This window comes from Mizuhopecten yessoensis, unplaced genomic scaffold (genome assembly GCF_002113885.1).
Source record: "Mizuhopecten yessoensis strain PY_sf001 unplaced genomic scaffold, ASM211388v2 scaffold11177, whole genome shotgun sequence".
Taxonomy (NCBI): Eukaryota; Metazoa; Mollusca; class Bivalvia; order Pectinida; family Pectinidae; genus Mizuhopecten; species Mizuhopecten yessoensis.
In genome coordinates, this window is record NW_018408918.1 from 1359891 (window position 1) to 1379580 (window position 19690).

At 37.9% G+C, this 19690-nt stretch overlaps 1 protein-coding gene across 1 annotated transcript; it reads left to right on the top strand.

Moving 5' to 3' along the window:
• Window positions 1-726: 726 nt before the first annotated feature.
• On the top strand, window positions 727-19309 carry LOC110440287. Its single transcript, XM_021483260.1, has 4 exons — window positions 727-2044; window positions 11055-11171; window positions 12034-12175; window positions 14672-19309. The coding sequence occupies exons 1-4, from the start codon at window positions 1986-1988 to the stop codon at window positions 15224-15226; spliced, it is 873 nt and encodes a 290-aa protein (XP_021338935.1). The 5' UTR covers window positions 727-1985; the 3' UTR covers window positions 15227-19309.
• Window positions 19310-19690: the final 381 nt, after the last annotated feature.

Sequence of the window (19690 nt, forward strand, 5' to 3'; positions counted from 1 at the left end):
GCATCATTTATTATCGCGAGGAAGAGTTCCACTAGAATGATTTTTACTTGGAATTTTCTGCCGTCTATATAGAAGATAAAGCAACAAAAAGGCGTTTTGTGGATATGGGTAACTTCCCCAGTCAAGTTTGTCATATGCCTTGCGGCCCATAAATGTGACACTCCTTCTGATGGCTTCTGTAATTCCAGTATTGCAACATGGGTAAAGTGTAGGCAACTCCGGCTATTTTTTTGTTTTCATTTTTATTTATTTCTAAAACATTAAAATTTCGGACAACTACATTTCTGTAAAAGGCATGGCAACTTGTGATTTTTATGTAATATCTCTATTAAAAGAATGTTAAAGAACCACATATTTTACAATTGTATGGTTATAATATATTTTAAGCAGTAGGTACCCTTCACCTTTAAAGTTGGTTTTATTAAACGATGATCAATTTAAAAACAGCAGCAATCATGTAACAATTTTAAGTTTAATAATTTTGAAATCACAAAATGACGTTAATTGTGTCACTTATAGAGCATTGTACTCGAGAGAAACAACATGCTAGTAACACAAGTAACACCAATTATTGGCTTTCTCGCTTCGACCCGGACCGACACAGCTGTATAAATGTACTACATCTTTATGTGCGTATGAATAATTAATTGATAGCTATGCGTGATCAGGTAAGATAGAGAATCGACCATGGCGGATTGATATCCAAAGTCCAGTCGTTGTAACGGGTCGAAGCGGGAGGGGGCTACTGACGGGCGAATTTTCACATGTGCTAAATTATTGATAGGGCCTGTCTTGACTTCTTCCTCCTGATTATGTAAATAGGTGCTGTGATCGAACCCTTTGCTGACTGACAGTATAGCTGTGTCCATACGTGGCGTTACCTGTACAGAGCAAACTAGAATGTATTGATTTTCTCCAGGTATAACGGAGTAACAGCTGGTTCTCAAAGATGACTGTATCTCCGGTATACAGCTGATTTGAAACGTTTTCTCTGTGATTTTTCGCATTTATATATATGTCTTTAAATCCACGAGTAGGGACCACGCCCTGCTAGCTCGCTACCTACACATATCGGGGTGCGGTCGATTCAGTACATTGTTCATAAGTCTTGTTCTGTGTTGCAATGCTGGTGGCATCTTTGTTGGAATACGGGCCGCTGTCGAGTGCTATCCTGGGTGCTTCAGTGTTTACATTAAAGTGGGGATAAATACGTCTGTTTCTCAAGTGGAATGTTACATCTATGTTACCGTTTAAGGAGATTGAGATAAGTATGTAACGCGGTCACGTGGTTATTGGATTTTAAATCAATCGGATTCGGTACGTGATAAGGTATACTTAGTGGAGTAACTGTCGTGTAAGGACGTACGTACTGGGAGACCTCAGCTTATATTTGTATACATATAAACAAGTAGATCGGATTCTCTTAATGATACAAACAGGGAATTACAAGGATGGTGTATTTGTTATGCCGTGATGAATAGACAGAAACAGTCGATACAATGCTATGAAATATACAAAGATGTTTAGTCTATATTGAATATGATAGCTTGGAATATACAAGAGTACTAGTGGTGTTATCATTCTAAAAAGAAAAACAACTGTTAAAGAAACTTCAAATACTTATTTTGGAGTACAGCACATCCCGGAAAAGCATCAGTGAATATTTACTCAGGATAGCGATTAGTGAATATTTTAACTCAGGACAGAATACTAGTGAATATCAACTCCAGATACAACACAGTGAATACTCACCCGGGAAAACACACCAGTAAATACTTACTTGGGATAGCATACCGTGACTACCACACCGGGATAGCTCGCGATAACCTACCAGTGAATATTAACTCGGGATCGCACACCAGTGGTTGTTGACTTGCTATATAACAAGGAATTATTGTATCGACGTCGCGGTAAAACCTAGAGTGCGTTGGGTACCACAGGGAAGCTGATTTCGATTTTGCGATTTTGAAATAATATGGTATCGCATGGGCTTTGGAATCAGCAAACAGGTTACGATCAACCAAAGGAACAAAGATAGCCCCAGGTAAATATCGAAACCTGGCACGTCCAGGTATGCTGCATCACCCCTACTACCTTTGCTTACCCCTCCCCTTCCCACACTTTCCCTTCCCAAACTTCTTCCTCAGTACTCCCCACCACGACTTCCTGTCACACCACCAACACCAGCACCGATTTTGCACGTCACTTCCTTTCTCATTCATCCCGCACCTTCACGTGTCGCTTCCCTTCACACACCCACCCACGATCCCCACAATGCTATCCATACATTATTCTCTCCGTCTTTAACTCGCACATCCCTCCCCACCTTCTGCTTCTCCCCTACATGCACGAATATCTCATTCCGCGCCAGCCACTCTTACTTCGTAGGCGTCGAACCCGACCCGGTATCCCTGCCCCTCCCTAAGCACCCCCCCCCCCCCCCCCTTAATCCTCCTATATCACTATATTTAATCTAAGCTTAGTATCACATACGTATTGTCCATTTGTGGAAATTCGGTCAATCTTTCGTATGGTTTGAGTCAAGGGCGAAAAAATAATAATCACATGGTATTGGGTGTGTGGAAGGGCGGTTGAGGTGTCATTACGTTAGAGTCACAGAAAGATTGGAGGGTTTGGGTTTCAGTAAAACGATCGCGTCCATATATATATATGTCAACCAATCAATAGTACTACACCAGGTGTGTATAGATACTCCAATCGATAAACAGTTTACGCCCTTTAATCAGTGATCACCTGACACATTCAGTCGTTAGCGTGTGTTCAGAGTCGTAAAATAAAATGGTTCGAATGGTTTGTCAGTCACGTAGTTTTTGCGTCTGTTATTTTACGACAGATTATTCGCGTTTAATTTAACTCACGATACAAAAGTAACGAAATCATGGGTTTCTAGGTGACTAAAATGGGATCCAATGCTAAGGACGGGATGGTTTATTTTGTTAAATGTCCTATTAACAGCTAAGGTCATTTAAGGACGTGCCTCAATTTGTATTATGTATGCGTGCATGTGCTTATGTTTGCCGGAGGCATGGTATGTTAGGGCATTTGCCTCATTGTGATAGCACGGATCTTATGCCGACTTTATAGTGCTATTTTACTGAAATGCCATGACCCCAATGGTACCCATCACAGCATTCCGTCCGGTTACATTATACTGACAACAGGTGAACTAGTTTTTACCATTACCCCAAAACCTGAACGTTAATTAGAGAATAACTACTACCATTTTTAAGGACTTTGGTATGTTCCGGCCTGGGAATAGAACCTTTTGCCTTCCTTACTTGGGAGAACGCTCCACATTAAAGCCAAAAGTGAGGTATTGCCAATCAAAGCACTAGGAAATTAAAGGCAGTTAGAAGTAGTGAGACATATAAAGATCCCAACTATTGCAATTGGTGCAGCAGATTTGTTTTGATGGCTTTTGTATCCCCAAGTAGATGGCACAAAAGCAAATCCCCAATTTTGCAGGGGTTCCCACATAAGTTGCTTCTTACGGTACATGGGTAGCAGCAGGTGTATTCTTGTCGTAATCCCCGACCTGCAGGAATTTTATTCAATCTGCTGCATCACTTGAACTTCTGTATTTGCAGTTTTTATCGTGCACATTTTTCTATAACTTGCTGGTTTGCAGGTCTTTAAATCTTTATTTTGCAACGAATACTGCTAACACTACCAGTTTCTACCTCGCGATCATCAATATGATATTCACTAAGTTTCTGAACCATTAAGATACACTGTATCATTAAATTTAAAAACTTTTGCTGTAATAGTTTCAATGATAATAGACTAGGATCTTATCAGATAGACATGTCATTCGGTTTCAAATATAGATATTAATATACGATGTAAAACCTTATTATACTGCAATCATTTGTTAAGCGAAAATGTGGAATAATTGGTTCTGTAAAGGGATTTTGCGATAGCTCAAGGGAGTAGTATTACAGAATTGTTATGATAAAGGGAAGATGGGGCCCTAAGGGCAGTACATGAGAACACAAAATTGAATCAATGGGCGTTTTACTTTTATTTGAACGTTTCTTAACATCCAAATGAATTTGGCCACAATATCTTCACAATAAATGCACAAAATCTTAATAATTATGATAATGTATTACTTAAAACTGATCAGAAGTCCATATATATAAGTGATATCTTATTTTTTTCTATATTTATTCCTTGGAAGCAATGCTATTTTAGAGGAATGTCAAGTTTGTTTATATAGACACCCTGGGTGTTAGACCTACCTTGAAGCTCTAAGTGACACCGATAACACTTAGGTCCTGGTATTTTGCGCCAATCTAGATTCAAGTCAAAATGTTATTGCTGGCTACTTCGTATTTCTTTTCAATGATTGAATATTCTTGTTTATTACGTTTTTACCTGTGAAATTATCCATTTGATAAAATCTAAACGGTGTCTTCACTGTAATTACGATATAAGAAATGTTATACCGTCCCATTTGTGGATATAAGGTCCTTTATCAATTATGAATTGACCAATCAAATTGGCATTTTCTATTCTCTGCATTCAAAACCGCAGGTTTTGCTGTTAAGCAACAATGGAAGCGACGGTAAAATAAATTATTTTTGTATATCTTTGGTACACACACACAAACTAATTAATATAACTTAAAACATTTTGGGGAAAAAGTACGAGATAATAGCAGAAAAGGTTGGAGTATCATTGATTAGTCCACTCAAAATAGCGCCCAGTCTTGATGTCAAGCCTTTTGTCATAACATGGCGTGTTCATTATTGCGCTTAAACAATGTGATAAATAGAAAATGCAATGGCTTTTCCTTGAAATACATGTATAATTTACTTGTTTAGCATAAAAAACGATATTTTCACCGCGAAAATTATCGGTATTCTACCATACTCCTGCAATAGATATGATATTCAACAAGAAACAATAAAAGTCTCTATCTATTTGGTTGCTTGTATGACCCGATTTTAAATTGTACGGATACAGATGATCTTCACCAAGTAAAAGTAATTACGTTATTTATATTATACACAAGGGATCCTGTGTGTGCATTCATTATAGCAGCGTACCATCTCGTGTACAATTGGGGTCGACATAAATATCAAAGTTCTGAGGGTTTGACAGTTCACGAGTCCCTTCTGGGTTATCTGCCCCTTCTGATAGACTTGCTCAAGTACACAAATAGGAACAGTGTTCATACATCATGCAATAATTAGGTGTATGTCACATGTATGAATGGGATCAACATCAAAGAACTGAGGAAATGACAATTAATGAAGAGAATATGGGTTATCTGCCCCTCCTTACAAATATAGTGGTCAGCTCATTTGATAAACTTGCTCAAGACCATAAATAGTAACGTGTGTACAAGTACATTATATATATATATCTAGAGTACATCTCCTGGCTGTTTGGGGTCTGCATCAACATCAGAGTACTTCGGGAATGACAGTTTAAGAGAATATTTTGGATTATCTGCCCCTTCTAAAAGATAGATAAGTTGGACAGCTCGTTTAATAGACTTGTTTAAGTCCAGATATACTAACGTGTGTACCGATTGTATGTGTATCTAGAGTACAACTCCTGGAGGTTTGGGGTCTGCATCAACATCAGAGTACTAAGGACATGGCATTTAACGAGGATCTTCTATGTTATCTGTTATATTGATATACTTGCTCAAGTCCACACACACACAAGCAGTGTACACACCTATCTGGGTTATCTATCCTTCTTAAATCAAAAGCGGACGACTCATTTGTAAGTCTACCTTGAGTCAACAAATATGAACAAGTGCATCTTTTTTTTAAGCCTGTAAATCTATGGCGGTCAGAGTATGGGGTTATCTGTCCAATCTTTAATTAATGTCGGTCAGGTTATTTGAAAGATTTACTCAAACAATTTACATGAACTCCTTAACCAGTGGAACTGTTAGCAAGTGTACGTGCTGTTAATATCTTCGTGACTTCACTGTTGGTTACAAAGACGCGAAATCTCGAACAAACAAGTGCGACCCCATAGTGATTGCAATATTCAAAATCTAGGCCAAAATAAAGATAACTAGAAAATCGTTCGAAAACAGGCATTCTATACCTGCGATAGTAAAGTTCGTGTTACATAATTCGTACACGGCATGCTGCCGGGCACGGCTCGATATGTGATCGTTACCCCTGTAATCAATAAATCAATGAGTTTATAAGAATATTTAATCAATGTGTACACATTTTAAATATCTGTTACCGACAAACCGAGCTATCGTCTCGTGCACTGACGGGATAACATAGCTTCAATGCATGGTTAGCTTTACGTTGAATTTCTGCCAGCGCTATTTTCAGATATTTGATTACGTAGTAATAAAACAATGGATTTATCTCCGAAGACGGAGAAATAGGGGGAAACGGATGAGCAGACGAGATAGGCTTTTCAATAAGGATAAAATGTTACAATGATAATACAGTCCCGTTTCCAAGAAACATCATTTCCCAGAACGTTCGTTGAACATGGGTCAGACAGATGAAATATAATTTAGAAAGGAATTTGGCTTTAAAGTAAATTTCAATTTAATGAAATAGAACCATCAATGTAACATGTGGGTTTGGGTTTAAAGGGTTTAGCACCCTATTACTGTAATAGTTCAGGTCACCTAAGGACGTGCCGTTATGTGCGTAATGTTGGTCGTCTTATTCTTCCATTACAAGGATCAGAACTGCAAGGTTAAAGTGCATTTGACTCTGGGAGGTGGCACTTCAAAGAATGTATTTTTTTGTTATTTTTAGGTATTATATTAAAACTATGTACATAACGAGGGAGCAAAACGAGTAGAGAGACTGGTGGTAACCTTCAAGTTAATCCTCACTAAAGGCCAGTGACGNGGGGGAGATAATTTGTAGGCGTCGTTTGTGGTAGATATTGTGTTTATTTTATGTGCCCCTTGTTCGTCTGTCACCTGATGTCCAGTAAGATGATGGGTTATTTTGAACGATATTATACGAGATCTGTATAGAATTGTCCCTTCTTTGCGATACATATTTGCATTCTTTGTGTGCTGAAGTTGGTATGTTGTGCCTCCTTGTGATAGCGTGGATCAGATGCCGACGTTAGAGGGCTATCTCACTGAAATACCTCCCAGAAGCCACCCATAACAGTATTACAGATGGTCACATGTATATGCTGACAACGGGCTAACCAGTCATTGCGAGTGTCTAAATACTGAAATTTTAGCAGGGAATAACATACTACTATTTTATGGATTTTGGTATGTCCCGGCCCGGTGACAGAACCCATCGCCTATCACAAGATCGAACGTTCTGCACTACAGAAAAATACGAGGTAGTGTTAAGGGGGGCGTTACAGAGCACAGGGACATGCTAATTTGCTACGTAACGGACATAAACTGATGTTAAAATGATATTACACGTATTAGCTTAGATCAGCTCTCGGTTGTAATGCCCCAAATGATGACATTATATATAGACACGAAGCATAACTGTTTAGAACAGTAACATAGGTCCCAACTCTCGCAATTGGATGCATTATATTCATTTTGTTGCCAATGTGCAATTATGTACTCGCCATGTGCTGCAATTGCGCATATGAACATTCCTGGTTAACTAAAGAGATGGATGGACTGTGATTCGTTCGGTCCATCAATGATATGGAATCAATTACAATAACTTTAATGTCACATCACACAAACAAAGATTACATGACACACGTTCCATTAAACCGTAGGGAATTCTTTCATTTACAGTTTACATAGAACTCAGTAGATTTTTATCATCTGTTGTTTTATTGTATGTTTATAGTTTGATTGAAGTGTTTAAAGGACATGGCTACACCCTGATAGATTTACAACATTCAAGGTCAGGCTCACAGAATAACACGAGATAAATTTATATCTTAAGTGTTCTTTCTTTGGATGTCTCGTTGCTGTCTCAAGAACATTTCGTCGTTTTATTATTTGTTCACATTTGGTAGAGACGTTTACTGTCTCTAGCTCTCGAGACCCTTTCTGCTATCGCTATGTTCACACAGTGACACATCAAGCACCCAATATGTTCTTATTTCAAGGGTTATCGTATGATAAAAACACAATAAAAATGGACCAAGTTTGTATCGGCGACATAGAAACGGTCCGAGTTTTCAATATACCGACCCGGAGAAAGGCCGCAAATTTCTCTGTTTTAATAAAGGTATATACTGTCTAATTGTGAACTGTATCTTTTTTTCAAAAACCCAATCCGAACTAAGAAAAATCTCAAATATATTTTATGAATGTCTTCAATAAGATTCATCAGTTAGCCTGGCAAAGGTTTGAAACGTTGCGACACGTTTGATACGTACATTGTTTGTGTAGAAAGTAAAGCTTCGATGTAATCTTTTATGACTGGCATTTTGACTAGACCAGTCAATAGATAAGACTGTAGAGTAGAGAGAGGTACATTAATTAACAATGTTAGATATCCAATATCAAATACGCTACACGTGCTTAAATAAAGAGAGATAACTCTAACACAATTAACTTGTTTACCGAATAAGGTCATATATACCCTTAAGTGTCCTCCTGTATTTGCGACTCGAAGCTGTACCAATCAAATTGTCTGTCAGCAAAGAACTGGAAACATGTACAATCTTGAAAAAGAAATTTACATCGCGGAGAAAATTTCAAATTGTTATCGTGAACTCTATGACAGATATGTCAATAAAGTAATCAATATTGAAAGGCATATCTGCCTACCAATGGAGTAATGGAGGCATTGCCTATCATAAACGTCAGCATTTATAGCTTCGACAAGTGGTAAACGGTTCACAGATTGTCTGGTTCTTACCTTTTATTTATCAATATATACCCAATATATCTACTTTTAATCAGCGATCGTAAATTTTGGACATCCGTACACCTTCAGTCATACGATAAGCATACCTGGGACTTTATTGATATTTGTAATTTGAGGTCAAAGTGAAGGTTAAGAGAAAGGTCAGATAAAGGTGAAGTTTGCGAACAAGTAAAACAGAAGGGAGAACAGTTGAATTGATTCCATGACAAGTAAACGTATTTTTCTACATTGCATACAGTGTATACTCTTATGTTTATATTAAATACTATATTAATATTTAACTAATTCACTCACTCCTTCTCTCATTTATCTATAATTAGTTTGGGTTTGAGGAATGGCGAAAACAGATTTTTGTTTCTTTTAGTAATGACATTAAAAAAAGCGTTATTGATATAAGTTCATAACTGCTAAGTAATTGCTGTAAAATGAATATACATGTAGGTTAATTTAAACATTGCTTTTCCAGCATCGTTATGTTATGTACATTTCTACTTCACAGGAAGATCAACTTGCGTTTACTTAAAGTCAAAGTATAAAACGTATATTGCATAAATAGTTTATTCAAATTGGTTGAAATTGAATTTCACAATTCAGAATCGTTTCATCGGAGAGCGCTGTGCTAAGACCGACAGGTACCGGGCATGACCAAGTATTATACAAGACGTATTGCTCAATTAGCTTTAGGTTACGGACGTGCTCTCTAACAGAAAAACAGTATATGATTTAAATACCCACTAACAAATATTACATGGTAGCAAGTTGTATAAAAGCATTGGGGAAATGGAGCTAAACTTGATTTTTTTTCTGATACATTTTTAATTGAGTATACATGCTACATTTTACTGACTTTAATCTGCAGCTTCTATCTTAACGAGTTATATAAAGGACATTGAGTGAACGACATTTCCCACGATGCAAAAAAACAGAAAAGGATATCTAGTTATCTGTGTAAAATATGCGAAAAACGCGAAAGCTACACGTTCCTTCTTTGTTCTTACCAAAATAATTCAAATTTTAACCCTGTTAATCATTTTGACGGTTTATCTTGATACACACAACTCTAACCACTCTCTAATTATACCACATGTACTCCGTAACCCGACCCAATCCATCATACCTGCAACCACTCCCAAAATACAGGAAATTCCATCAATTCCCTCACAACTCTAGTAACTCCCTAATAACACTACACAAACCACCCACGCCTTGTTCCCTCATAACTCCACCCTTCCTTGATGACTTCGCCCATACATTATTCTTCAAAATTCAATCCATTCCCTCATTTCTCAACCCATTCCCTCATATCTCCACCCATTCCCACATATCTCGAATCATTCTCTCATATCTCCACCCATTCCCTCATATCTCCAATCATTCCCTCATATCTCCATCCATTCCCTCATATATTCATCCATTCCCTAGCTCATAATTCCAATCATTCCCTCATATCACCTCCCATTCCCTCACAACTCCACCCATTCCCTCATATATCCAATCATTCCCTCATATCTCCATCCATTCCCTCATATCTCCAGCCATTCCCTCATATCTCCAATCATTCCCTCATATCACCACCCATTCCCTCAAAACTCCACCCATTCCCTCATATCTCCAATCATTCCCTCATAACTCCACCCATTCTATTATCACTCCAATCGTTCCCTCATATCTTCATCCGTTCCCTCATATCTCCACCCATTCCCCCATATCTCCACCCATTCCCTCATAACTCCATCCATTCCCTCATAACTCCACCCATTCCCTCATATCTCCAATCATTCCCTCATAACTCCAACCATTCCCCAATTACTTCTCCCATTTCTCATATCTCCAACCATTCTCTCATAACTCCGTCAGTTACCACATTACCCCGCCTTTTCATAATGACTCCTTCCATTCCCTCATTACTCCGACCACTCGTCATATCACCACCCACTTCTTCATATCCCCAGCAATTATCTCATAAATCCACTTGCTCTGTTTTGAAGCAATTCGTTCCATTTTCGTCTATGCTTTGAAAACCCCGCCCACTCTACCCTTGTGTCTCTTTCTACAGTCTAACAACTATATCCTGACTCCGCCTACAGTGTCTACACTACTCATACTGCATGCTTACGTCAGCCATTCTATCCTTATAAATGTTCCACTTACAATCCATGCATGTTTAAGGAAGCTAAAGAGAGTTCGAACTGAAGAACCTGTATTTGTTTGTTGTAGAAGCACCGTCATCGTATTCAGCAAAGAGGACGCAGAGAGTGTACTAAAGGGAGAAGAAACTGGCACCTATCTCTTGTATCGGGACCATGACACCGATAGGCTCTACCTGTCCCTAAGGTAATTACTAATTAACTCAAGTTTCTTTATTAACTTTTAACTGCAGAGGATCTCTGCGGTTCTTCATATCTCAACCCATTCTCTCATAACTCCACTTGCTCTGTTTTGATGCAATTCATTTCTTTCTCGTCTATGCTGTGAAATTTCGCCCACTCTACCCATTGTGACTCAGTCTATACTAAGTAGTACGCCAACTGTATCTTCACTCCGCCCACACTGTCTTTACTGCATAGACTGTAGACATAACTCCAACAACCCAGGTGAAGTATAAAATGGTCTGGGGTTGATGTTGCGGTATCTGTGCTGTAGCTATCAGGTGAGGTTGCACTATAAATGATACCGTTGGAATCACGGTCCCACTACAAACAGAACACAATACATCTCCAGCACAGACGCAGACATACACACATAGGGATATATCAGCTAGGTGGCATAGGACTAGTAGTAAGCGCCTGATAAAGTAGCTCCTGCGAATTCCTCAAAATTGTATTGATTAATGTATATGCTAATTGTATTGATTGTATGAATTGAATATCTATGTACTGTAGAGCGTTTTAGAGCGGCTGATGCTAGCCAGATAGGACGTTATACCAACTGCTGTATATTATTCTTATATTATTCGGTTCTGCATAAATTATACAATGCAAATTGACAGTCACAAGTTAACGCCTGGTAACGCATGTGTGCACCCTTACTCGATACCGATATATACAACTCGCCCAAGACAAGTCTCACAAGTCTCACTTTGACATCTGTAATACGGGGAGGTTTTTGACAATAGAAAACAGAAACGTTTCCTCGCAATAAAAGGGGTGTTCCATCCAATGACCTGTGATTCATGACAATTTGGTGTTTTTTCCAGATCGAGTGATTATGTAGAGCACCATCGAGTAAATTTCGAGGATAATCTTTATTATATGGACAACCAGCCTTACCCCTACCTCGACTCCATTGTCCTGTATCATCAAAAACATAGACTCAACGGTACCAAACTCACCCACCACGTAAGTACTCCAGACAAAGTATAGACTCAACGGCACCAAACTCACCCACCACGTAAGTACTCCAGACAAAAGTATACACTCAACGGCACCAATCTCACCCACCACGTAAGTACTCTAGGCAAAAATATAGACTCAACGGTACCAAACTCAACCACCACGTTAGTACTCCAGACGAAAGTATACACTCAACGGCACCAAACTCACCCACCACGTAAGTATTCCAGACAAAGTATAGACTCAACGGTACCAAACTCACCCACCACGTTAGTACTCCAGACAAAAGTATAGACTCAACGGTACCAAACTCACCCACCACGTAAGTATTCCAGACAAAGTATAGACTAAACGGTACCAAACTCACCCACCACGTAAGTACTCCAGACAGAATACAAAGACTCAACGGTACCAAACTCACCCACCACGTAAGAAGTATTCCAGACAAAATACAAAGACTCAACGGTACCAAACTAACCCATCACGTAAGTACTCCAGACAAAGTATAGACTCAACGGTACCAAACTCACCCACCACGTAAGTAATCCAGACAAAGTATAGACTCAATGGTACCAAACTAACCCATCACGTAAGTACTCCAGACAAAGTATAGACTCAACGGTACCAAAATCACCCACCACGTAAGTATTCCAGACAAAGTATAGACTCAACGGCACCAAACTCACCCACCACGTAAGTACTCCAGACAAAGTATAGACTCAACGGTACCAAACTCACTCACCACGTAAGTATTCCAGACAAAGTATAGACTCAACGGTACCTAGCTCACCCACCACGTAAGTAATCCAAACAAAGTATAGACTCAACGGTACCTAACTCAACCACCACGTAAGTAATCCAAACAAAGTATAGACTCAACGGTACCAAACTCACCCACCAACGTAAGTAATCCAGAGAAAGTATAGACTCAACGGTACCAAACCCACCCACCACGTAAGTACTCCAGACAAAGTATAGACTCAACGGCACCAAACTCACCCACCACGTAAGTATTCCAGACAAAAGTATAGACTCAACGGTACCAAACTCACCCACCAACGTAAGTACTCCAACCAAAGTATAGACTCAACGGTACCAAACTCACCCATCACGTAAGTATTCCAGACAAAGTATAGACTCAACGGTACCAAACTCACCCACCAACGTAAGTAATCCAGACAAAGTATAGACTCAACAGTACCTAACTCACCCACCAACATAAGTAATCTAGACAAAGTATAGACTCAACGGTACCAAACTCACCCACCAACGTAAGTATTCCAGACAAATTATAGACTCAACGGTACCAAACTCATCCACCAACGTAAGTAATCCAGACAAAGTATAGACTCGACGGTACCAAACTCACCCATCACGTAAGTATTCCAGACAAAAGTATAGACTCAACGGTACCTAACTCACCCACCACGTAAGTAATCCAGACAAAGTATAGACTCAACGGTACCAAACTCACCCATCACGTAAGTATTCCAGACAAAAGTATAGACTCAATGGTACCTAACTCACCCACCACGTAAGTAATCCAGACAAAGTATAGACTCAATGGTACCAAACTCACCCACCACGTAAGTAATCCAAACAAAGTATAGACTCAACGGTACCAAACTCACCCACCAACGTAAGTATTCCAGACAAATTATAGACTCAACGGTACCAAACTCACCCACCAACGTTAGTATTCCAGACAAAGTATAGACTCAACGGTACCAAACTCACCCACCACGTAAGTATTCCAGACAAAGTATAGACTCAACGGTACCAAGTATAGTATACGTAAGTATAGTACAACAAAAGGCAAGTCTCACGAAATTAATCTAACTTACCGCGTAAGTATTCGAGACATTGTTCCATATCAATGATCAACTTTCTTCTCCAAAATTTGAACTGATCAACGATGGCTGACGAAACGACGTAGGAGGACGGACAATGACGTCATGTTACCATAGCGTAGGTAGCAACCAATGAGTTCCCGCCTAAAGGTGTTTCTTACTACTGGTGTTATACGTCGTATTCAATATACTATTTTTTCTCCGGGATTAAGATGTGCTTCTGGTTAACACAGATATTCTGAGAGTTATCAAATTTATTTGCTTAAACCATGTTGTGCAGTTCCCGGCAACATTTCTAACAAGAGCGTACATATGCCTTTCAACAAATATTTTAGAAATTTTAGCTTTATTCGCCCAAATTTACACATCTTCACTTCCACGATGTAGGCTTGCTATTGTTTTGCCTTCCAACTGAAAGTATAAATGAACCCCTACCATCCCCATCCAAAATATGGCACGTGACCACCAAATAATGTAACTTTTATTCCAGGAAGTTACATCTCAAAAACAACAAAACCTCGAATATTTCATGACTTGGAAATTAGCTGCATCACTGTTTAACGATTTATCGGGTATGTAATTTATAAAAGGAAATATATATATATATATATAATATTTCAGAATGACAATACTTTTATTATGTTTCTTCCAGGCGCAGCTAAGTGCACGAACGGTAAAGATGTTCACCATGAAAGTGACAGCACGAAACGGAAATGTTGTAACAGACGATAGTGTGGCGTCAGACGATGCAGAGGTTCCGGGGGATGACGTCAGAATACCAGGTATAGAACATACCAATGACATGGTGCTTGGCAGACAGCGAATAAGTAAGTCAAGCGGACGCTTATGGATGTCGGGAATGCAAAAATCCTTAAAGCGCATGTCCGTTAGTGAATCCTATGACCTTCAAGAAGGTATCTACTCAACACGTAATGACATCCAACCTAATTCACCAGTCAGAGGAAACGGTCACGTGACTCATTTAGCAGCGGAGGAATCGGATGAGTCAGACGATCTGGATGATGTGCGAAAATATATGTTTGAAAATGAGGAAGGACTAACAGAACATAATAGTGCGTCAAATAATAACATTGTTTCCGGTCGGTATTCCGGATATGTCGTAGACGAATCAGACATCGAACTGTGTGAAGATCAGTCGTCTCTATTTGAAGACGAGTCTAATATCCTGTACTGTAGCCATTTATAGGGGGCAAACCAACAATATTGTACTCATATTATGAATATGCAGCCATGTTACATTGAAATGTCTTAGAATTTGTTTGTATTAATTTCTAAGACAACACTATTGTCATGTGAAAAACCAAACAGTGCTAAAAGCGATTGGTCCCTCTCCTTTAAAAATACAAACGAAAAATTAGGACTTGAGCAAGTCTGCTACTTCATTGATGACGCATTTTTAAGCCAAGTGTGAAAAAAGAACTACTCGCGCTATCCTTATGACTGCTCGGTTCAGCAGACACTAAAACAGCCATTTTGTTAAAAAGTATAGACAAACTTATCACGCATCATTTGATATAAATTCAGTACCACCTGTGTAATCCGACTCATGATAATTTCGACATCCTCTCCAATCCAACATTATTACTCAATGCTATTTTGTAAGGACACTATAAATAATACTGTACCTGTATGTTAGGACATCCTGTATTATTCGACTTCCATTTCTTATGTAATTATATGAAACTAGTCCTGTTTATTCCGACATCGTGTTTAATTTGGCCATAACTTTATCCTGCTGAATGTTGGACAAGCCAGGATTACTGCACAAGTATAAATGTATTTTTTGTACATTAGACCTGTACATCTGTGTATTCTGACAGCCTGTCCAATCCGACTTATTATAGCCCGACTGTTTATCGAAGCTGTTAAACAAAACCTGTGTATTTCGACATTCTGTCTAACCTAGCCATTATATTGCCCTACATGGTGTCGGATAAAGCAGGTTTTGCGTTATTTAGCGCCACAAAAAACCTCTCTGCTTTCTCGGCAATTACCCTACAAAAACGTTGGAGACCAAATCAATTCAAGCATCTATGGACAAAACTTAGCCATATAAAGTCAGTAGGCTCAAAGTCATGTACATGTAAGTAAAGACACCATCTTTTATTGAATTGATTTTGAATACTTCAGGCTTATTTTACATTTTGTTAGGTCCGAAACTATAAAAGTTCGGAAAAACTGTATATGCCATATTGCCAATGTATACGTTTAGTAGAACTACTTCCGGTTTTCCGATGTGTGACCGTAACTTAATTTTTTTCTACATTGCTAAAATACTATGTCATGAAAATATTTTTCTGTTGATTTTTCGTCAGTTTTAAATATTTTCATTTCTGTTCTAATTGTGATCTTTTGTTGAGAGTTATTTCCCCTTAAACCCGGTAACTGGTAATCATTCAGACATAATGGAGTTTATTTTTGTGTACATTTCACAAGAACTCTTTAAATGAATTCAGATTTTCAAACATACTGTTACTGAAATGATTTGAAGGTGTTTTTGATGTTGAACCTTTTTCGGAATAAGGTGGTTTAGCCATGCCAGAGTAAAGCAACGTATAGCCTTAAACTTGTATCCCACTGAAACGTGTAGACACATATTTACAATATAGGTAAATTAACATGTGTAGAATATGGAAACACATTTCTATGATTAAGCAGGAGTGAATGGGGACGAATGATAGGTTCCTGTGATCGACTTTCTAGTTCGTCTTACCACTAATATGTATGAACGGTTTTGGTGGTGGAGGAAAGCCGCAAAAAAACACCGACCTGCGGTAAGGACATGGTCACTGCACTACATAGGCCTTGAACCCACGACCAAGTGGTGGAGGGCTAGTGATCGAGGACAGTCAGACGTCTAAACCACTCGCGCACGTCGGCCCCCTAGGATTGTCAACTAAAGCGTACTTTAATAAGTTTAGCAATTTTGGACAATTTGACATGTACTGCCGATATATTCTGTATTTATTTTGACATGTAATGCAGATATGTACTTATCCATTCCATATTCTTATAAAATATTTGTTTGTTAGAAAACGACATTTACTTTATCATATAGGATTTTTGTAGGTTTCTTATTACTTCTCGGTTTGAAATAAAAACAAAATAAAAACAAATAACTTAAATAGTAAAATGAAAATAAAATGTCTTCAGGATAGCAATTATGTATGATCCATTAGATGACCTTATATAATTAAATGTTCTATGCAAACAAATCGCCTATACTCTAAACTTTGTTTTTCTTTGTCATATTCGTGGGCTACAGGTACCTGTTTCAGACAGTAATACATCCAGTGATTGTGTTCTTTTTTCTACTCTACAGTTAGTGTAAACAATATAATTCTGCATTAAATTAAATTTAAATTGCTTTTTCCATTTTCCATTTTCGACAAACCATTTCTTAAAACTCATATATATATATATATATATTTGTGTGTGTGTTTATGTGTAACATATTGACTTATTTCTCCATATCCTGATTGTTTATGGCTATTTTTCATATTTATATATTATTTTCTCAAAAAAAGTGAACTTCACAAAGAAAACTGCATGTCTGTGAAATCAAATTATTCCCAGCAGAAGTGATTTTAATCTAAAGTGTTGAGTTCAGAAATTTCGAAATTATATCATTTTTGTAGTCGATGGAAGTAATTTCGAACGAATAATCTTTTCATTTTTTTTTCGAAATGCAAAGATTATCATGTTGTCAAAATGATGTCAGAATCACATATTGTAAAGCTAGTACGACATTTCAACTACTTTATATTTCGCTTTTTGGGTCAATGACATTTCCTTATAATAACAAGTGAAAATGTTTAAACAGCTAATATAAAAATTCAACCATTTCGAAAGGGTTGCATTAAGAAATTACAAAATTATTGTATTTGTCGATTTTATATTTTTTATTTTACATTATGACAATTGGACTATTGACTTAAAATATTTTTGAACCTATCATATTTTGAAAATCTTTAAGCTGACCAGGAGAAGAAAATCCGGGTACCGTTTTCGTGTCAAGATCCGGGCACTGTGTCTTGGTGACGTTAAAAATATATGCAATATATCTACATGTTATGTAAATAAGCAGCAGATTTACATAAGTAATCTAGAATATTACAGATTAGATATATACTTTATTTATCATTATATAAAAAGCATACTTCAACAATTGTATTCGTTGAGAATATTATGAATAACGTCATATAACGTTTGTTTATTTGCTATTTTATTACCTTTTAAATTAAGTATCGCATCAGATCAAAGTGAGAAAAATGATTACCTAGTGATGTGACCTCTTGTTCCACACATAGTGTGGCTAAGTGTTAGTAAATTCTTGTTAACTTTAATGATCCCTGTCCCACTGCAGGGGGAAATCACTAGAGAATCACACTGAAGCCTTTCGTACATAGAGTAACCCCCCCCTTCGTTGTTTTTGGCTTTAACTATAGCGCGACTGTGCCAGGTGATCCGGTGACCAGGTAGTTCAGTTGGTACATCCTCGATATCCAGGGGATACGCTCACTTTTGCTCTCTACACTCCTGGAATATGTCATAGCAAAATCGAAGGCTCAGTGTGCAGCACCTTGTGGACAAACCGAGAAGACTAGTTTGATCCTTTGATGTTCATCAAAAGAATCTCGTGGTCGCGTGTCGGTAAAACTTACTGGCTTTGAAGTAGGGTGACGCATCTCTGTAATCTTCAAAGAGCATGCATCAGCCAAGTGATTGGTCAGATTTTTTTGCCTGACACCAATCAAAAAGCTAGGCGCGTGCCTTTAATTTTGCTATGACATATTCCAGGGGTGCAGAGAGCGAAAAGGAGCGTAACCCCTGGATATCGAGGATGAGTTGGTAGAGCGAGACCATAAAATCCTGGCCTGGTCTCACTCAGGTGTGGTTTTCTATTCAGTAATGATTTAACAATGCATAGTTACATTTTTTGGCAGTGGTATGGTGATCCTTAAAAATACTTTTCTGACCGACTACTGTTACTCAACTAAGAAAAATATCAGCAGTGAAAATTAAGACCAATAGTACAGTTGGTATAACGAACTTGGCAACGGTCAGGAGGACCAAACTGTGACCTTGACTTTGAAAGGAACGAGGCGAACATCTATTCCTTAACAACGTTAGCATATTAAATTAATGTAATGTATATTGAAGCTAAAATATATGTATCACGTTTATGTAACATATTGCAGTATGATTGTACAGGATATATATATATATAACATACTCAAGACTCACAATAATATTTTTTAAAGAGATATCAATTGTGTTTCTGTCCTTTTTTTCGTTTTTTGATTTTGCTTTTTTTGTTTTTGTTTAACCTGACGTGCTGCTTAGTTCCAGAGGACAAGCAGCGGCTTGGATGCTTTTGAATAGGATGTTTTGGCGGGAGATAATATCAAAACCGAAACATCCTTATTGCGAACTCAAATAATCCGGAAAACCCCAAAATCCGATTCATTTGATCGTGAACAGATTTTAACAGCAATTACTGCAATTGATAATCTTGAAATTTGCTAAATTACATGTTACTTAAAAAGTGAATATGGTTCTTAATCATAGCTGAAGTACAGGCACAAACTATCTTAAAACAAGAAGTATCTTTGAAAACGACAAAAGGCAAACATTTTCATATATGCAG